This window comes from Perognathus longimembris, chromosome 18 (assembly GCF_023159225.1).
Source record: "Perognathus longimembris pacificus isolate PPM17 chromosome 18, ASM2315922v1, whole genome shotgun sequence".
Taxonomy (NCBI): Eukaryota; Metazoa; Chordata; class Mammalia; order Rodentia; family Heteromyidae; genus Perognathus; species Perognathus longimembris.
In genome coordinates, this window is record NC_063178.1 from 3,492,947 (window position 1) to 3,508,519 (window position 15,573).

The 15,573-nt window shown below is 57.4% G+C and overlaps 1 protein-coding gene across 1 annotated transcript in view; it reads right to left on the minus strand.

Annotated features, from left to right (window-relative positions):
• Dip2c (disco interacting protein 2 homolog C) overlaps positions 1-15,573 on the minus strand; it is a 223,491-nt gene that overhangs the window by 23,954 nt on the left and 183,964 nt on the right. The window contains 7 exon segments of the mRNA XM_048367810.1: positions 312-392; positions 1,333-1,442; positions 5,120-5,321; positions 6,033-6,147; positions 6,783-6,991; positions 8,277-8,413; positions 9,779-9,918. Coding sequence (XP_048223767.1) covers positions 312-392; positions 1,333-1,442; positions 5,120-5,321; positions 6,033-6,147; positions 6,783-6,991; positions 8,277-8,413; positions 9,779-9,918 — 994 coding nt within the window.

The following is a 15,573-nucleotide window of genomic DNA, read 5'->3' on the forward strand; positions in this document are numbered from 1 at the left end:
CTGCAACTTTTCTCTGTGGTGGATATCATTAATCACCCATTGGGGCTGGAAAATTTGTAAACATGGTTGCTAAAATACACATATAAATAATACGCATATATATATATTTAAATACAACCCTTAGGTAAAAATATCTTAACAGGGCAAAGAGACAGAGAGAGAGAGAGAGAGACAGACAGACAGACAGACACACACACACACACACAGAATTCAAGTAAGACTGAAGGCAAAAGGTTGAGTCCGCAGCATCACAGAGCGCGCCTCCCGGGAACCCGTTCAGCCCCAGCACGGCAAGCAACGAGGGGCCTCACCCGGCAGTTGAGCAGCGTGTACAGCACGTGGTCAGGGGTGGTCTGCGCCCTCCACTGCAAGACCTCCGAGAGGAACAGGAACTGCAACGGTACAGAGGGGTTAGTGCTCCACATTTAAGTCGACGTAGCCCATCTCAGGCCATCCGGATGTTTCTACCACAGCATGCTTTCTTCCACAGAGAAATGAGGACATTCGTGGAAAACCACTAACCGCTGAATAAACAGGACAAGCAAGTGCTAGTAAGGTTTTTCCTATAATGACTTAGAAGTCAACGCCCCTGGTTTGGCTCGGCAACTCTAGGGGCCGACCTGGCAGGCAGGGTCAGGTGAGCTCTCCACAAGCCCACGTGAGAAGGGCACGATTACTTCCCTTACAGGCCCTTGCCTGCCGGGCAGCCCATACAGCAAGCTCTTGCTCCCAGATTGCAAAGACGCAGTGTTATTTTCCGGGGGCTGTGATGATGTCTCTATCGTGTTTAAGGGGCTCCATGAAGTTTATGACTTTAGAATGGCAATTCTCTGGTGTTATTAAACCGCACTGAAAGTTACGTAGATTTACATGTGCTGCGTCAATTCCGTGTGTGATAAAAAGGACAGCCCTACTGTAAGTCAGGATATAGGAAATGGATTTGATCAACAGAAATGTCCGGGCGGGGGGTGGGCAGGAGGATGGAGCGCTTTCAGGTCGTAGGTTGCTGCGGTCACCACGCTGGCGATGCTGCACATGGGGAAGGGGACGCTAGATGACTTCCAAATGCTCATCTAAGTCCCGCCAGCTTTCGGACAGCAATCACCTACTCCTTCTGCGCCAGGATAACTTTCCTGCAACATCTCCTAACACACATTTCCCGTAGAAGCTCACACGGGCGGCTGTGGGAAAGCAAGGCGGGAGGCAGGGGAGGTGCTCTCGAGACGAGCCCTCAGAGGGCGGCATCGAGGGGGCACGGGGGGAGACCGAGGGCAGTCCCTCTCCGGAGGGGAGGGGACAGGGAACACCCCCGGAGCCTCGGCGAGCTCCTACCTTCCGCGCCTGGTCGTTGTCTTCTATCTGCCCCAGGTCTCTGCCGCTAGCCTGCGCGATCCGCTTCCCAGACACCAGGTTTCCCACCATCACAGAGGCGGGGCCGATCTCTGGAGGGAAAACACAGGGGTGACCCTGCAGAGCACAGCATCGAAGACACGACTCCCCAGCTCGATGACGAACTTCCGCTCCAGAAACCCGCGCCAAGACAGGCCCGGAGACCTGCGACTGTAAGGAGGCTTGAAAACGCCATCAACAAGGACCCAAGACAAGTCAGCCTCAGTTACAGGCTACACGGAGATACTTTCGTCCCATGGGATTCCCCTCCACGCCGCGGTCTCCGTTTTCCAGTGAGTGTGAACACAGGGACTGCTGCTGTACGTTCACAGAGGCGACGGTAAAAACAGCAAGGAATGAGGACAGAATCTAAAACCACAGCGAACTCCACTGCTGAGCAGTTAACCTTCTGGATCACCTTTGCCCTTCTCTGGTACGATTACACATCATGAGGAGTGTTGACCAAGAGCAAACTGATTACAATACAGTTTCTGCATGTGTGTGCTGGTCTTGGGGCTTGAACTCGGGGCTCAGTCCCTGAGCTCCTCTGTGCTCAAGACTAGCGCCCCACCACGTGAGCCACAACACCACTTCTGGCTTTGTGAGTAGTTCATTGGAGATAAGAGTCTCGTAGACTTTCCTACCTGGGCTGGCTTTGAACCGTGATCCTCGAATCTCAGCCTCCCAAGTAGCTAAGGATTATGGGTGTCAGCCACTGGCACCCAGCTACTATATATATATATATATATATATATATATTTAAATAAAGACCGTTTGGGATAGATTTAAAGAGTCACACTGTAGAAGGGACATGCTAGAAAATTACTTATTCGTTCATTTTATTGACCGGTAAGGTTCCTTCACAGAGGGATGTAGAAGGGTGAACCAAAAAGCTTCTATAAAACCGTAGTCCTTTTCTGCTCCATTGTCACAGATTCAGTAACGAATGCTCTCTCCCTCGTTTAGGAGAACATTTTGAACGAGAAAAGGTAATAGACTCCTTTTGGATCGCTTTTCCTTTCTGATGAAAATTTCCTAAAGAAACTTTAGAAACTCAAATCTTCTGATGGCTAGGAACCCTGGCTCTCTTCTGCGTTTTGCAAAAAAAAAAAAAAGCAAACCCCACAGTTCACCAGTTCCTTTCAGTAAGCGCGCGCGCGCACACATACACACACACACGCGCGCGCGCGCGCGACAGGCAGCGGTTGACTGTCCTAGAGATGTCCCATAGTATGAGAGGTTGCGAGCTGGGGGTGAGGACAGGGAGGAAAACAATGGGGGGGGGAGGAGAGAGGGAGAAAGAACGGAGTGTTAAACAATAAAGATGTGCGGTGCTGGTGGCTCAGGCCTGTCATTCCAGCTACTCAGGAGGCTGAGCAACGAAGACCGCGCTCGAAGCCAGGGTGGGACGGAAAAGCAAGCTGCAGGTCAGGGGTGTGGTGGTGAAGACCGAGGCTCAGGATGGCCTGGTTACCATGAGAACCACTCAGCCCGCCATCTTGGCTCCCTCTTGAACACGTGCTGGAATGACGGACGGCTCCGGGCACCAGGCAGTTTGGGCCTGACATCCTCTAGCTGACTGTCAGGGTGAGAGCGGGAGCTGGGCCGCTCGTCCTTCCCTGCACACCGCTGTCCACAGTGAACTCATCGGTCACCCAAAGGTCAAGGCAGCGCCTTGCTCTGTGTGACACGCCCCAGGCGGATGGAGGGCTCCTTCCTGTCTGCTGCTGTCTTTGGTTTCAGGGAATGCCTACGAGACGTCTGTGGAATCACAACAGGACTGCTGGCGCTGTGGACAGAGAGACTTTCTTTTCTTCTTGAGCCACCGTGTCCACCTCGTTTGTCGATAACTCTCCCCCCGGGGTTGGCCTCAAACTCAGATTCTCCTAGTCTTCCTCTCCTGAGCAGATGGGGTTACAGGCAAGAGCCACGGTGCCCGGCCCTTCTGAGTTCTTAAGGTAATTGCAAGAGAGAAATAGTTTCCTCACAGAAAACAACAACACAAAGCAAGCCAACCTGGCAGCGTAGCCTTTGCTGGAATGAACGGAGCTGCTGCGATGGCAGAAGCGTGATAATTAAGTGCCCCCAGAGTCAGCACGCTGGCTCATCGGCCGTTTGTCTCCTATCTTCAGTGGCTGTTGGTACTGTATCCTAACCTTCACGGGGCTGGGCAAGCGGATTCTTTTAAGAAGCCGACCTGGAAACGGGCCTACATAGATGCTTTAAGAGCATCTATGTATTTTCTTAACGCATTCAAACCAGGAAGGGAAGGCAAGATCTCAGGGTGACAGGGCGCCTCCTCCGTGTCTAGTGCCCTGACTGAGGCTCGCTCCCGCCGCAGTCTCCCGGGGCCACGCAGTGGCTCTCCGGCACCTCACGGGCCCGTGTGCTTCCAGGCCCATGGTTGCCTGGAGACCGGAGGTCTGGCTGCTGCCACTCGTAGCAACTCCAGCCCCACCTGGATTTGCGGGTCTCTACTGCTATGGACGGGAGGTTGGTGTGTAGGATACGCTATCTAAGATTTCTATTTCATCCCTCTGGTTCCTATTTACGCTTCTAGTTACGGTCAAGGCAGCGGCTTTCCAAGGACTGGATCCCTGCCATCCGCTGCTGGACAAGTGGGCACTTCACCCGAGAGCGCAGGTAGGGACTCCCTGGGAGGGGACTGGGAAGGAAGCGGGGTCTGCCCCAGGCCCTGGGTGGTGACCTGCACCCCAGCAGACAGCGGACAGAATGTCCCCAGGCGGGCTGGTCCTGACTTCTAGAACTTCTGTTTTCTCTTCCTTACATGGTGGGGGACAGGTTTCCTGAACACCTTGTTCTGGCGGGCCTGTGGTTTGAACTCAGGGGTGAGTACCTGGGAAGCAGGTGCTCTACTGCCGGCCGATCTCGCGTCCAGCCGGGGCGGGCTGCGTAGGCCCTGGATGCCGTCTGTACAGCCCACATGTCCTACCTCACGATCCCGCTCACTCTTGCAGGAAATTCCCTGTCACTGATGCCTGGGTACAATTGATTCTCTCTCTCTCTCTTTTTTTTGGCCAGTCCCAAGGCTTGAGCTCTGAGCTCCCTTTGCTCAAGGCTAGCACTCGACCACTTGAGCCAAACACCACTTCTGGCTTTTTGTAAATGACTAACTGGAGATCAGCGTCTCGCAGGCTTTCCTGCCCGGCTGGCTTCACACTGCGATCCTCAGATCGCAGCCTCCCGAGTAGCTGGGATGACGGGCTCCGGTCAGCAGATCCCCCCACCCCCACCCGCCCCGGCCCAGCCCTGACTCTCTTTGTTCTAGGATGACAGGCAAAGCCACCGGGCCTGGTCCAGACGCACTGTTATAAAACAAGGTCACACGTAACACGGAAGGCTTCGTGCTCACAGTGTTCTCCCACGTGCGGCGCCTTCTTCCTAACGTGGCCCCACGGGACACGTGATGAGGACTCGCCCGCAGGCCGTACAGCGAGACTGTGGCCCGGCGGGGCTCTGAGTCTGGTTACGTCCACCTGCCGCCCTGGGCAAATCCTGCCCTAGCACTCGGCTCACGATGAGACAGACTGCTCACGCGCTCAGCACAAACGCGTCTGAGGGGCCTTCCGTCCCGCGGCGCACCCTCAACACAGCTGCCTTCACGAGGGGACAGGGGGTTCTCCCCCGGGAGCCTGCGGCCGGCCGCGCGGGGAGGCGTGAGATGGGGGAGCCCGGGAGCCGGCCGGGCGCGCGGTCCCGTCCCACGTACCTGGCTGCTTTTGCCGCGGCTTGGGTAGGTTGGTGACGCAGGTGTGCGGGCACATGAGCACGTTGCAGGGGTGAAGCGAGCCCTCCAGGAAGAGCTGCTTGGTTTCCGACAGGTGGATCCCTCCGAGGGGGGTTTTGGGAAGCGTATTTGCCGGCACCAGGGCCAGGCAGTACACGCCGACTTGGTGTATGCTGTCGATGGCCTGGGGATGAAGGAAGAGGGAGCGCTGACACGGGACCCGCGAGGCAGGCAGGCAGGAGACGCGCACGCGCTTCGGTGTTTAGAGGTCACCCCTATTCTGGTGGCGGCGCTATGGACTGGGCTCGGCGTCTCTTGCGCGGCCCGTCCCGTGAGCCAGGCCCCGAGTCTCCTCACTTTAGGGTAGGGTCTAATTGTGCTTAGGCGGGCCTCGAGCTCGCAACGCCCCGGCCTTTTGCGTCCTCCTGAGGAGCTGGGGTTGCAGGTGTGCACCACTGTACACCCTGCGTTAGGAAACAGTCACACACACAGAACGTTCTTTATGACAGGCAGGAGGCGCGGAGAGGCCTCTGGGTATAGAAACGCCCAGGCAAGAGGCTTTCTCACTAAACTCACCAAACCGGGAACCTGACTCGGGACTGGAGAAGACCATAAGAAATTGAAGAAAAGAACTCGGAGGGAAAAAAAAATACTCTCAAGATCCTCACAACAAGAGCAAGCAAGCAAGCTTCTTCCTCAGGGCGGAGGACGGGAACCGGCTTTGCCGCACCTCCCCCCCCCCGCCCCCACGCCCGGTTTGTCTCCTGTGCCCCCTCCGATGGATGGACTTCCTATCTGGTGGAGGACGGGAGGGACGGGCAGGAGCCCCGGCCGTGGGAGCGTCCAGGGCACCGTGGGGAAGACGGGGAGCCGGCGCCGGGCCGGGCGGTCTGACCTGCAGCACCCTGCTCATCCACTGGAAGCTGTCCTCCTCCGTGGAGTCGGGCCTCTGCTCGGCCACGATCACTATCCTCTCGTCGTGAAGGACGGTCACGGAGAACACGGCTATCCTGCGGGGGGGGGGGGGCGGTGAGCCATGCAAGGGTGCTGGTGGGGAGGGGCATTCCCGGCTCCCGAGGGGTGGGGGGGGGGAGGGCGTGGCAGGACCAGGCCAGTGCTGAGGCCCCAGCCCTCGGCCGCCAGCTCCTGTCCTCCACAGCGGTGGGGGTCCCCGCTGGGTGCGCCTGCTCCGCGTGGCCAGCACGCAGCCTGGCTTTCGAGCGCCCCCAAGTGGCGGGGCGATGGCGGCGCCTCTGCGTCCGCACTCCTGCGGCTTCCCGAGCCGAAGCAGGCTGAGGAAGGGGCAGGCCTCCCGCCTCCCACGGAGACCACGGAGGCCACGCGGAGCACGGAGGCCACGCGGAGCACGGAGAGCACGGGGCAAGCGGGCTCCGGCCTCTCCACCCGCACCGCGACGCGGCTGTTTGCAAGTTCACAGGCTAACTGAAGCGAAAGCATGCCATGCCTGGGGGCTCAGGAAACGCCTGTCAGCCCTCGAACACGCGCAACGGAGATGGAACCCCGGCGGTCCAGTGGCTCAGATCTCGCGGGAGGGGAAACCGAGTCAAGGCGAGTGGAAGGCAGCGGTGCAGCCTCAACTCTTGGTAAGGACGCGAGGCGCCTGGCCCGCGCCGGCGCCACCCACCTTCCCCTGTAGACGAATTTCATGGGCTCCACGGCCAGCGCCGTGGCCACGACGTCGTCGGCGTTGTGTCTCCGCCCGCTGACCACCATCAGGCCGTCCATCTTGCCCACCACGAAGACGAGGCCCCCAGGACCGACGAAGCCCAGCAAGCCCGTCCTGATGAAGGGGTACTCGCTGATGGGGGCCCCGGAGCTCGTCATGGGGAAGACCTAGGGAGAGGCGGGCTCCGGTCAGCGCATCGTCTCAGGGGCGCGGGTTCGAGTCTGCCCTCCTTCTGAGGTGATGGTGACGGACAGCAGCTGCTGCTCCTGCCCACGCGGGCCCGGGCAGAGCTCTGTCCGCGCCTGTAGGTCCGGGCCACGCGCAGACGCATAGGAGACCAGTAAGTTTCTCTGTTTACGAGATGCGGTCAAAGGGATGGAGGGAGAACTGAAGTATGTTTCAAGCAACATACGTTACTGGTAACAGATCCTGAGTCCCTCAAAGATCTTTCCTTATTGCAACTAAGCTGAAAAGAAACAGTAAAGAAAGCCAGTTCTATGTGCCTGACCAGTAGGCTCCCTCCCCTGGCACTCCGACGAGGACTCCATGGAGTTATTGACACTGGACTCAGCTCGGGTTTCGGGGGATACTTTAGAGGTGAGCTCCTACTGCACAAAGCTATGCTCCCCAGGCGCCAGAACCAATGCTGTACCCCAAATTCTAGACACTGAGGAATTTGTCTCCCAGCTACTGACACTGCCTAACACATAACCAAATAAAAAGGCAGAGGTTCCGAGAGCACCGCGGTGCACTGAACACCCGAGCCCCGGAGCTGGACCCCTGGAGTCTCGGGTCATATGTAACACATGCGTACACCACACGACCCCCCCCCCACGGGCCACACCCCCCCCCACAAAACACCTGCACACCTACGCCCTTCACGTGTGAACGCAGCAAGCATCGCCCACACCCGCCTTTGTCCGGGGAGATCATTATTTGATGCGCACACCTGCGTGACTCGAGCTCTGGGTGCGAGGCTGGCTTCCCCAGTGGGGCCACCCGCGCCTCATCTTTCAGCCGCCGCCCCGTCACCTGGCACGTGTGTGACACTGGCAGAGGTGAGAACGGTAGCAAAGGAAAGGAGACCCAGGGGCTGGGAAGGTGGCTTGGCAGTAAAGTCCTTGCCTAGCAGGCATGAAGCCCTGGGTTCGATTCTTCAGCACCACATACACAGAAAAGGCCAGAAGTGGCGCTGTGGCTCAAGTGGCAGAGTGCTAGCCTTGAGCAAAAGGAAGCCAGGGACAGTGTTCAGGCCCTGAGTTCAAGCCCCGGGACTGGCAAAGAAAAAAAAAAGGGAGACCTAGCTTTTTAAGAAGCTGTGCTTACTCTTTTCACTGTAAGGTGGGAACAGTGGAAACCCGACGTCTCAGATGTCACCTGGGAGTTCTTTCTGGTTCCCGTGCCCCTGGCCCTGTGAAGGTGGGCCCACGGCGCGAGCGCGGGGCAGCCTACCTCGAACGTGTTCTTGGTCATGCCGGACAGCCCATAATAGGACGTCCCCGTGGCGACGGCGCACACACACAGCTCCCCGATCTCGTCCGTCCTGCACAGCTGGGGGATGCCGTCGGGCTTCACGGAGCACATGATGGCTGAAAGCGGAGCGGGGAGGCAGGAGGGGCGGGAGAGGGATGAGCGAGAAGGACGCGGGCGTCGGCCTCTGAAGCAGCTCCCACCTCTAGACCGCGAGGAGCGGCCGCCCCTCCCCAGGGCAGCTCAGACGGGGCTCCTCACCGCGGGCCGTGAGAGCCAAGAGCGAAACTCACCCCGGCGGGGAAGTGGATGCTGTGAGGCATTCAAACCTCATACACCACACTGCCTAGAGAGCAACACTCTCTATGTGCCAACAAACGCCAGGACACAAAGCACGAAGGTGTGTGCGCTCCTGCTCCATCATTACGCGAGAAGAGAAAAAGCCAAGCAAGGAAGGACACGCACACAGGCCCGGGAGGGGCGTGCGTTCCTTTCTGGGCTCCCTGAGGCTTGTGGGGGCCTCGAGTGCATAAAGGGAACATTCTCGTAGTGTTCCCCAAATCTCTGGAAGCTTCCACCACAGGGATCCATTTATGTGAAAACTAGTTATTATGAGGGGGAAAAACAAAAGAGAAAGAAAGGAAGAAAAGGGGCCAGGATGTGCGGGCCAGCATGAATGGGGGGAGGGGGGGTGGGCAGTAAGCCTCCTCGACTGGAACACAGAGTTTGGAGAAATCGGGGGGGTGTCTGCAACGTTGCGGGGGCATGGGAGAGAGTTGCCAGGGTGACAGAGCCCCCCTTTCCCCTCCCCCCCCCCATGGAGCCCTCAGCCGACAGGGGCACTGAGGACTGGGACCGCCCACGTCCGCCTCCGCCTCCTTCACGCTCCCCCCCGGGGCGCCTTCGGGTGGAAGCCCGGCCCGCCTGGTCACGGACACGCAGCGCAAAGCCACCCGAGAGGCCACGGGGGACCGGGAGGGGGACCGGGAGGGGGCCCGTGGAGAGCCCCGGGCAGCCCTGCGCGCCCCGTGTGCGGCCCCATGCGGCGCGTGGGTGGGCGCGGGGAGGGGGGGGCCGGGGCGCCCCTCGTGGGCAGGAGATGGCGGGGAGCCGACAGGCTGCCGTGTGGGGTCCCTCGAGGGCGGGACACGCAGGCGGGGACGGGGGGGGGGGGCAGGGACCCCGGAGGAGGACTGGTGTCTGTCCGTGCGTGGACGTCGTTGAGGTGTGTTTATCAACGGACTCGCGGAGCGGGTGTCCGGCTCTGGTCAGGGAATCGGGGTGACCGAGGGGCCCTGACCCCCCGAGCGGAGGAGGGCCGGGTGCGGAGCGGGGAGGAGGGCTGCAGAACGCCCAGTGCCCCCCCTCCGAGCGCGGCCAACCGTTTCCACGTTCCTTCCTCGTCAGGAGGGACTTGCCCGAGAGTTTGAGGCTCCGGAGCCCCAGGAGCCCGGTGCGTGGCGCGGCGGGGGAGGGGCACTCACCTCCCGGCATGACGAGGCCCACGTCCTGCACCGTGAGCACCGACAGCTTCTCCTCCGAGTCCACCCGGATGACGCCGTACGTCAGCCCGTGCATGGACAGCACGCCCCGGCCCGGCGGCTGGTTGCTGTCATCCGTGGGCCTGAAAGCAGAGCGTCGGCTGAGTGCGGGGAGCAGGTGCCAGCCCCCCCCAACACACAGCGGGGGGGAGACCCCATCCCCAAGACGGAGCCGGGGCGGGGGCACGCGTCCGTGGTCTGGGCACCGTTGGGTCTGAGTCTGAGCCTGCGGGTCCCTCTTTGGTGTTCCCAGGGATGTTTCTAGAACCTCAGGACGGAAAGGCGGGCCCTGCGTCCCCCCCAGCCCTCCCTCAGGACCCCGGCCAGGACAGGCGGGCCCACGCACCCCTACCCCGCTCCGGATCTGTCGAGGTGTGATTTCCTAGTCTCGCAAAAGGCGAAGGGGAAGAAAGCTAAGGATACAGACGAGCCAACGGAGACGGCGGGAATCCTGACTGCCCAGCCTGTCCAGGTTTACGCGCCATGTTCCATGAGCCCCTCTAAACTGATATTTACACTCTGCCTTTACCCAGAATGTTCCTCCAGCGAGCGTCCACAGAGCCCTGTCCTCCTCCCGGAGGCTCGCTTAGTGACGGGACTGCCCGCTCTGCACAGAAATCCACCCCCACCCCAGCACTCCTGTCTCCACAGCCCGTGCCTGCAGACCGCGTGGGAGGCCCCCCCCCCCCGCCCGCCCCGGTCACCCAACCCCCCGGGGAGCGGCCAGTCGGGTGTGGTACGCTGAGTCCCATCCCCGGAACCGTACCTAGTGATAAGTCTCTGTTGGCTGAACTGGGGTCGGTGAATGAATAAAAATATTTCCCTAAGACCACGGCTTTCGTCTCTGACAACCGAAGATTCCACATGCAGCTAAGTGGGAGACTTCAATCCAGGAAAACGCAGCATTTGTTCTACAGCTTTCTACGCACAAATCTTCAATGTGGTTTGAAGATCTCAAAGTTGGACTATCAATGTGAGTTTCCTCTTCAGCATTAATGTATTAAAGGGTTTTTAATGAGCCCAAAGAGAAAACCAGGGCAATATGAAGTGTAAAATGTACAAGAGGAGGTCTTGTTTGAATACAGTAATGTAGAAATAACAGTTATTCTATCTACAGGAACTAAAACAGGTAGAATAAAGCAGAGATAAACATCGGCCGGAACAATAAAACCACAAGAAACTGCCTGGTGTGATGAGCTCAAACCAAGGGACCGTCGGTTAGCCTTTTGGCCTTTGCTTTTCCAGAGACCATCAACAAATTGAAACTCTCAACGCAAAACGTACTCATCTCCCCTGCCCATCACAGTCCTCCAGAGGTGCAACAGGAAAGTCAGAAATGATAAGCTATGGGTGAAATGATCTCCCTGCCCTAGCACCTAAGATAGGATCGTATTTGTGGTTGTCATGATAGCCTCAGGGATCTTACATGCTAGCTTCACAGATGCAAACTTAAATCATTTCAAGATAATTTAGAGTCCGATTTGTTCCTTTAAAAATCTACACTGCACGTTAGCAAAATCTCGTAGTAGCCGTGACTATTCCAGATTCCAGAAGACTCTGGACACGGGTACGTGGTAGCTAGAAGGTCTGACAACTGAGAGCCAGGAGGACGGTCCTCCTTTAACATCTCGCCATGTGACCTTTGCTGCTATCTCCATTACGACATTCTCTTTCTCTACATCTAACAATAGTTGAGAAGTCAGACTTGTGGATGTAATACCCGAAGTTGATAAACGTGTCTGCTACAGGAAATTTTCTATTACGTTCCTAAAATGAGAGTTATGAGAACTGGAGGTATTCACAGGAAATGTAAACGGATGATACTAACCTTTGACCATTTAATCTACCATCCACTCATGCTTAATGGATTCCCTTGCGAGTCAGAAAACGCAAGCAACCCCGTGGCCCTTTCTTCGCAGATCTGCAAAGCACAGGCACACAGGCAGGCGGACAGGCACGTGCAACTCTCGATGCCACCGGCCAGAGCAGAGGCAGAGCCGGCGCCGACCCAGCCCCAGCCCACCGCCCTCCCTCCGGGACATTTTCCTGCCTCCAGCCCCGGGACCTCGTGCACCCCTCGGTTCACAACAGCTTTTAAGGAAAACGCAAGAGCAAATGGTTCACACACCATACATCTTTTGCATACACAAAGCTACCACTAGGGCAAAAAAGGCAAAGGCCCTGTCAATGTCCCGGCTGCCTCGCGATCCTGTCCCTGCCCCAGCAGTAGCCCATCGATACTTTCCGGCGCGCGCACCGGCAAGTCAATTATGTACATAAGCGGACACGTGTGTTCTTACAGAGAGGCAGAATGACAACGTGCACACTCTCCTGCAACTTGCTGTTTTTACCAAATTCAGCGGTGCATCTTTCCATGTGAATCTGTGTGTTTGCACAAATAAGGTGTGTACGAGTAGACCCCCGTGAGTTCAGCTGTTTTAACCGTTACACTGGATACAATGATATGAGCAGGTGATCCTTGATCCTCATTTGATTTTCATATAGCGGGAAACTTTTCTAGCTATACCTGCAGAAAGACACCCGGAGAATCAAAACCCATCTGCGCTGAAAACGATGTGGACGTCTCCGGACTCCCACGCTGAGCGCGCCCCGCCCCGCCCCGCCCCGCCCCGCCCCGGGAGTTCTCAGCGAGCACCATCTGTGTGGTGCTGGTGCAGCGCTTCCAGGCAGCAAGCGGCGCGGAGGGGAGACCGCGTGAGCTACAGCAAGCGGCGCGGAGGGGAGACCGCGTGAGCTGCGCGTTGGGGAGACCGCGTGAGCTGCGTGGAGGGGAGACCGCGTGAGCTACAGCAGAGGGGAGACCGCGTGAGCTACAGCAGAGGGGAGACCGCGAGCCGCCCAAGGCCACAGGGGCAGAGCGAGACGCGGAGTCCAATTGAGAATCTGCGTGGAGCCTCGGCGCTCGGCGGCTCGGCCCAATGTCCCGCTCCCTCCTGCCAACACCAATAATCTAACTGGAAAACGTTTCCCGACCTGGAAAGGAGACGGTTCTCCTTGCTCCGGTCTGTGTTCCCTTGAGAATGAGCCCGGTTAGGTCCTCTTCCTTTCTCCCTGTCTACATCCTCAGGAAATAAATGAAAGAAAATTCTAGAGAGGCAGACTACAGAGGGGAAGTGAAGAACACGGACTGGCGAGCAGAACTCGGGGAGATCCAGCAACATTTAATAACCAGGAACAGTAAACTTGGCCCTGGCTAGCAGAGACGCGTTCGTCAGCCTCCAGAGTGAGTGCAGAGACTAAATGACGCCTCCCCCCCCCCCCCCCGATGATGTAGGCCGTTCTGCGCGTCTCCCCAAGAGTGGGTGACGAGGAGAACCAGCTCAGCTGAGTTCAGGGACACACGCGGGCGGCGGCGGTACTCAGAGAAGGGAGGAGGAAAACGCAGCGGCGGGCAGGGCCGGACACACAGAAACGAGCGCCACGTGAACTCACCAGGGGCGAACCCAAGACAACTGAGGGCCCCCCCGCAGCCCCTCGCCTGCCCAGCTCCCTGGACAGTCAGGGAGAGGGTGAGGTGGGCGTCCTCCCCAGGGCTGAGCAGCCCCCTGGACCCCCTTGCCCGCCCAGCTCCCTGGGCAGTCTTCGGACTTTTCTTTCTTGATGAATTTACTATTTACATATGGTGTTGTGTGTGTGTGTGGTTAAAAGCTAGATGACACTTCACTAATGTTTTATCAATTGCTTTCTGTTTGTCTCGTTGGTATTTTCCATGTCTTAATAAGCAACGTACAGGTTAGAGCCAGGAGAAGAATTTCAGTACAGAATTGGGGCTATCGCTGATTTTTCTGGTACTGAGGTTTGAACTCAGGGCCTTACGATGGCTAGGCAGAAGATCTCCCACACTCCCAGACTCAGAGAACAATTTAAGTACACACACACACACACACACACACACACACACACACACACACACACCCCAGGAGAGAATATACTCTTAAATGCGAGTGGTCAGTCACACTGTCATTTACTTAGTCATCCTCATTCCAGACCTATCTCGTGGTCAGAGAAGGTTTTAAGATGTTATCGAAGCTTTAGATAAATTCACCAAATTTTTATCTTCCTTCGGAATGCATCCAGCCTGCCCTGGTGGTGGAACACACCTATCATTCTAGCTACTCCGGAAGCTGAGTCTGGGAGGATTGAGGTTCAAAGCCAGCCCAGGCAGAAAAGGCCGCAAGACTCCATCTCCAAGAATGACTAGCAAAAAGCTGAGCTGGAGGCATGATTCTAGGTGGTGGAGTCCTATCCATGAGCAAGAAAGCCCAGCCAGAGTGCAAGGCCCTGAGTTCAAACTCCAGTACTGGAACATTACACAGAGAGATCTCCAAGGGTACTTCTCTTTGAGCAGTGATCAGGGCTTTTAAAGGCCCACTTTAATCCACAGACTCAGGTCGACTCCTTTTTACCCGGGTCCCTGCTTGTGTCCCAGGCAGAAACCAGTTAATTTTCACATCAGATGTGCACTGGAGAGTGCCAACCCACCCCCCCCCCCCCCGGCCCGCATCTGTCTTTTCTTCTGCTTTGCTCTCTAATTGCAGATGAAGGCTATGGAGGCTTGGGATAACTTCATTATTCTCTAGGATGACTGTCTTCATTACTGTTAGATTCATAATCATTACTGCTCATTTCTGAAGCATCAAGGCCCTGAAAGGGTACCTTGTAGTTAAAAAGGTCAAGAACATTTTATTTCAGTTGAAAAAGCTTTCACATCATAGCTTTCAAAAAAAATCAATTCTGTTCTCTGTAGCCTAGAAATAAAATAGCCTTGGACAGCAGATTTGGGGACAGAAAAACAATCTCCTGATTTTCACTTTCCAATTTGTCCTTGTTTCATAATCCTTCTGATGAATTGAGGCGCCACAAGTCCAAGTTTCCCCAATATCTCTCTCTTCTTGAGTCAAAGAGAGTTCATGCGAAACATTAAGGGATGGCGGCAGGACTAGAGGAGACATCGCGTGAAGGACCGAGTGTCTGGACTTGCTCTCTGTGGCGATGGGGGAATGGCGCACACTGGTGACTTGAGAGAACACTGGCTTCCGCGGGCCCTTTTCTGAAGGCCGCGGGGCCAGCGTCCAGCGGGGACCTGAGCCCCATCCCAGAGGGCGCAGGGCACAGCCCCAGGCAGGGCCAGGGCGTCTCCTCTTCCTCTCACAAAGCCACAGCTGCCACCGGCAGCTCCACCTCCAAGTGCTCTGCACCCAGGACTCCGGGGACCAGCCGTCAAATGCAGAGGATGTGGGGGGGCAGGGAGGGGAGAAGAAAGGCAGGGCCAGGCCCAAACCACAGCACCCAGGAAACCGCTCACGCAGGAAGTCCTCAGATGTCACCGACAACAGTGTGGGCGCGTGCCATTGCCTGGCACGCCCGGAAGCAGACACACACGGAGACAAACAAACAGACGCACATGGGGGTAGCCACATCTCCTGCTCTCACTACTTGCAGTTCTCCAACGTATGCCTGGAGGAGATCTCGCCCATCCTACCGTGAAAACCGGTCACCGCCGCGAAGATGGCCCCGCTCTGAAGGAGACACGGGCAGGGTGAGGCGTGGCCGGGCTTGGCGTGTCGCCGTCACCCGGTACCTGGGCGCCAGTCTGCTCCCTCTCCTCTGCCCTCACCGGATCCAGCTGCCAGGGCTGGGCAAGCGCCCCTGCCTCCCGCCCCTGGATGCGTGGAGGTTTCGTGGATTCTCTACGCCCCAGAGCCTGCCGGCACGTG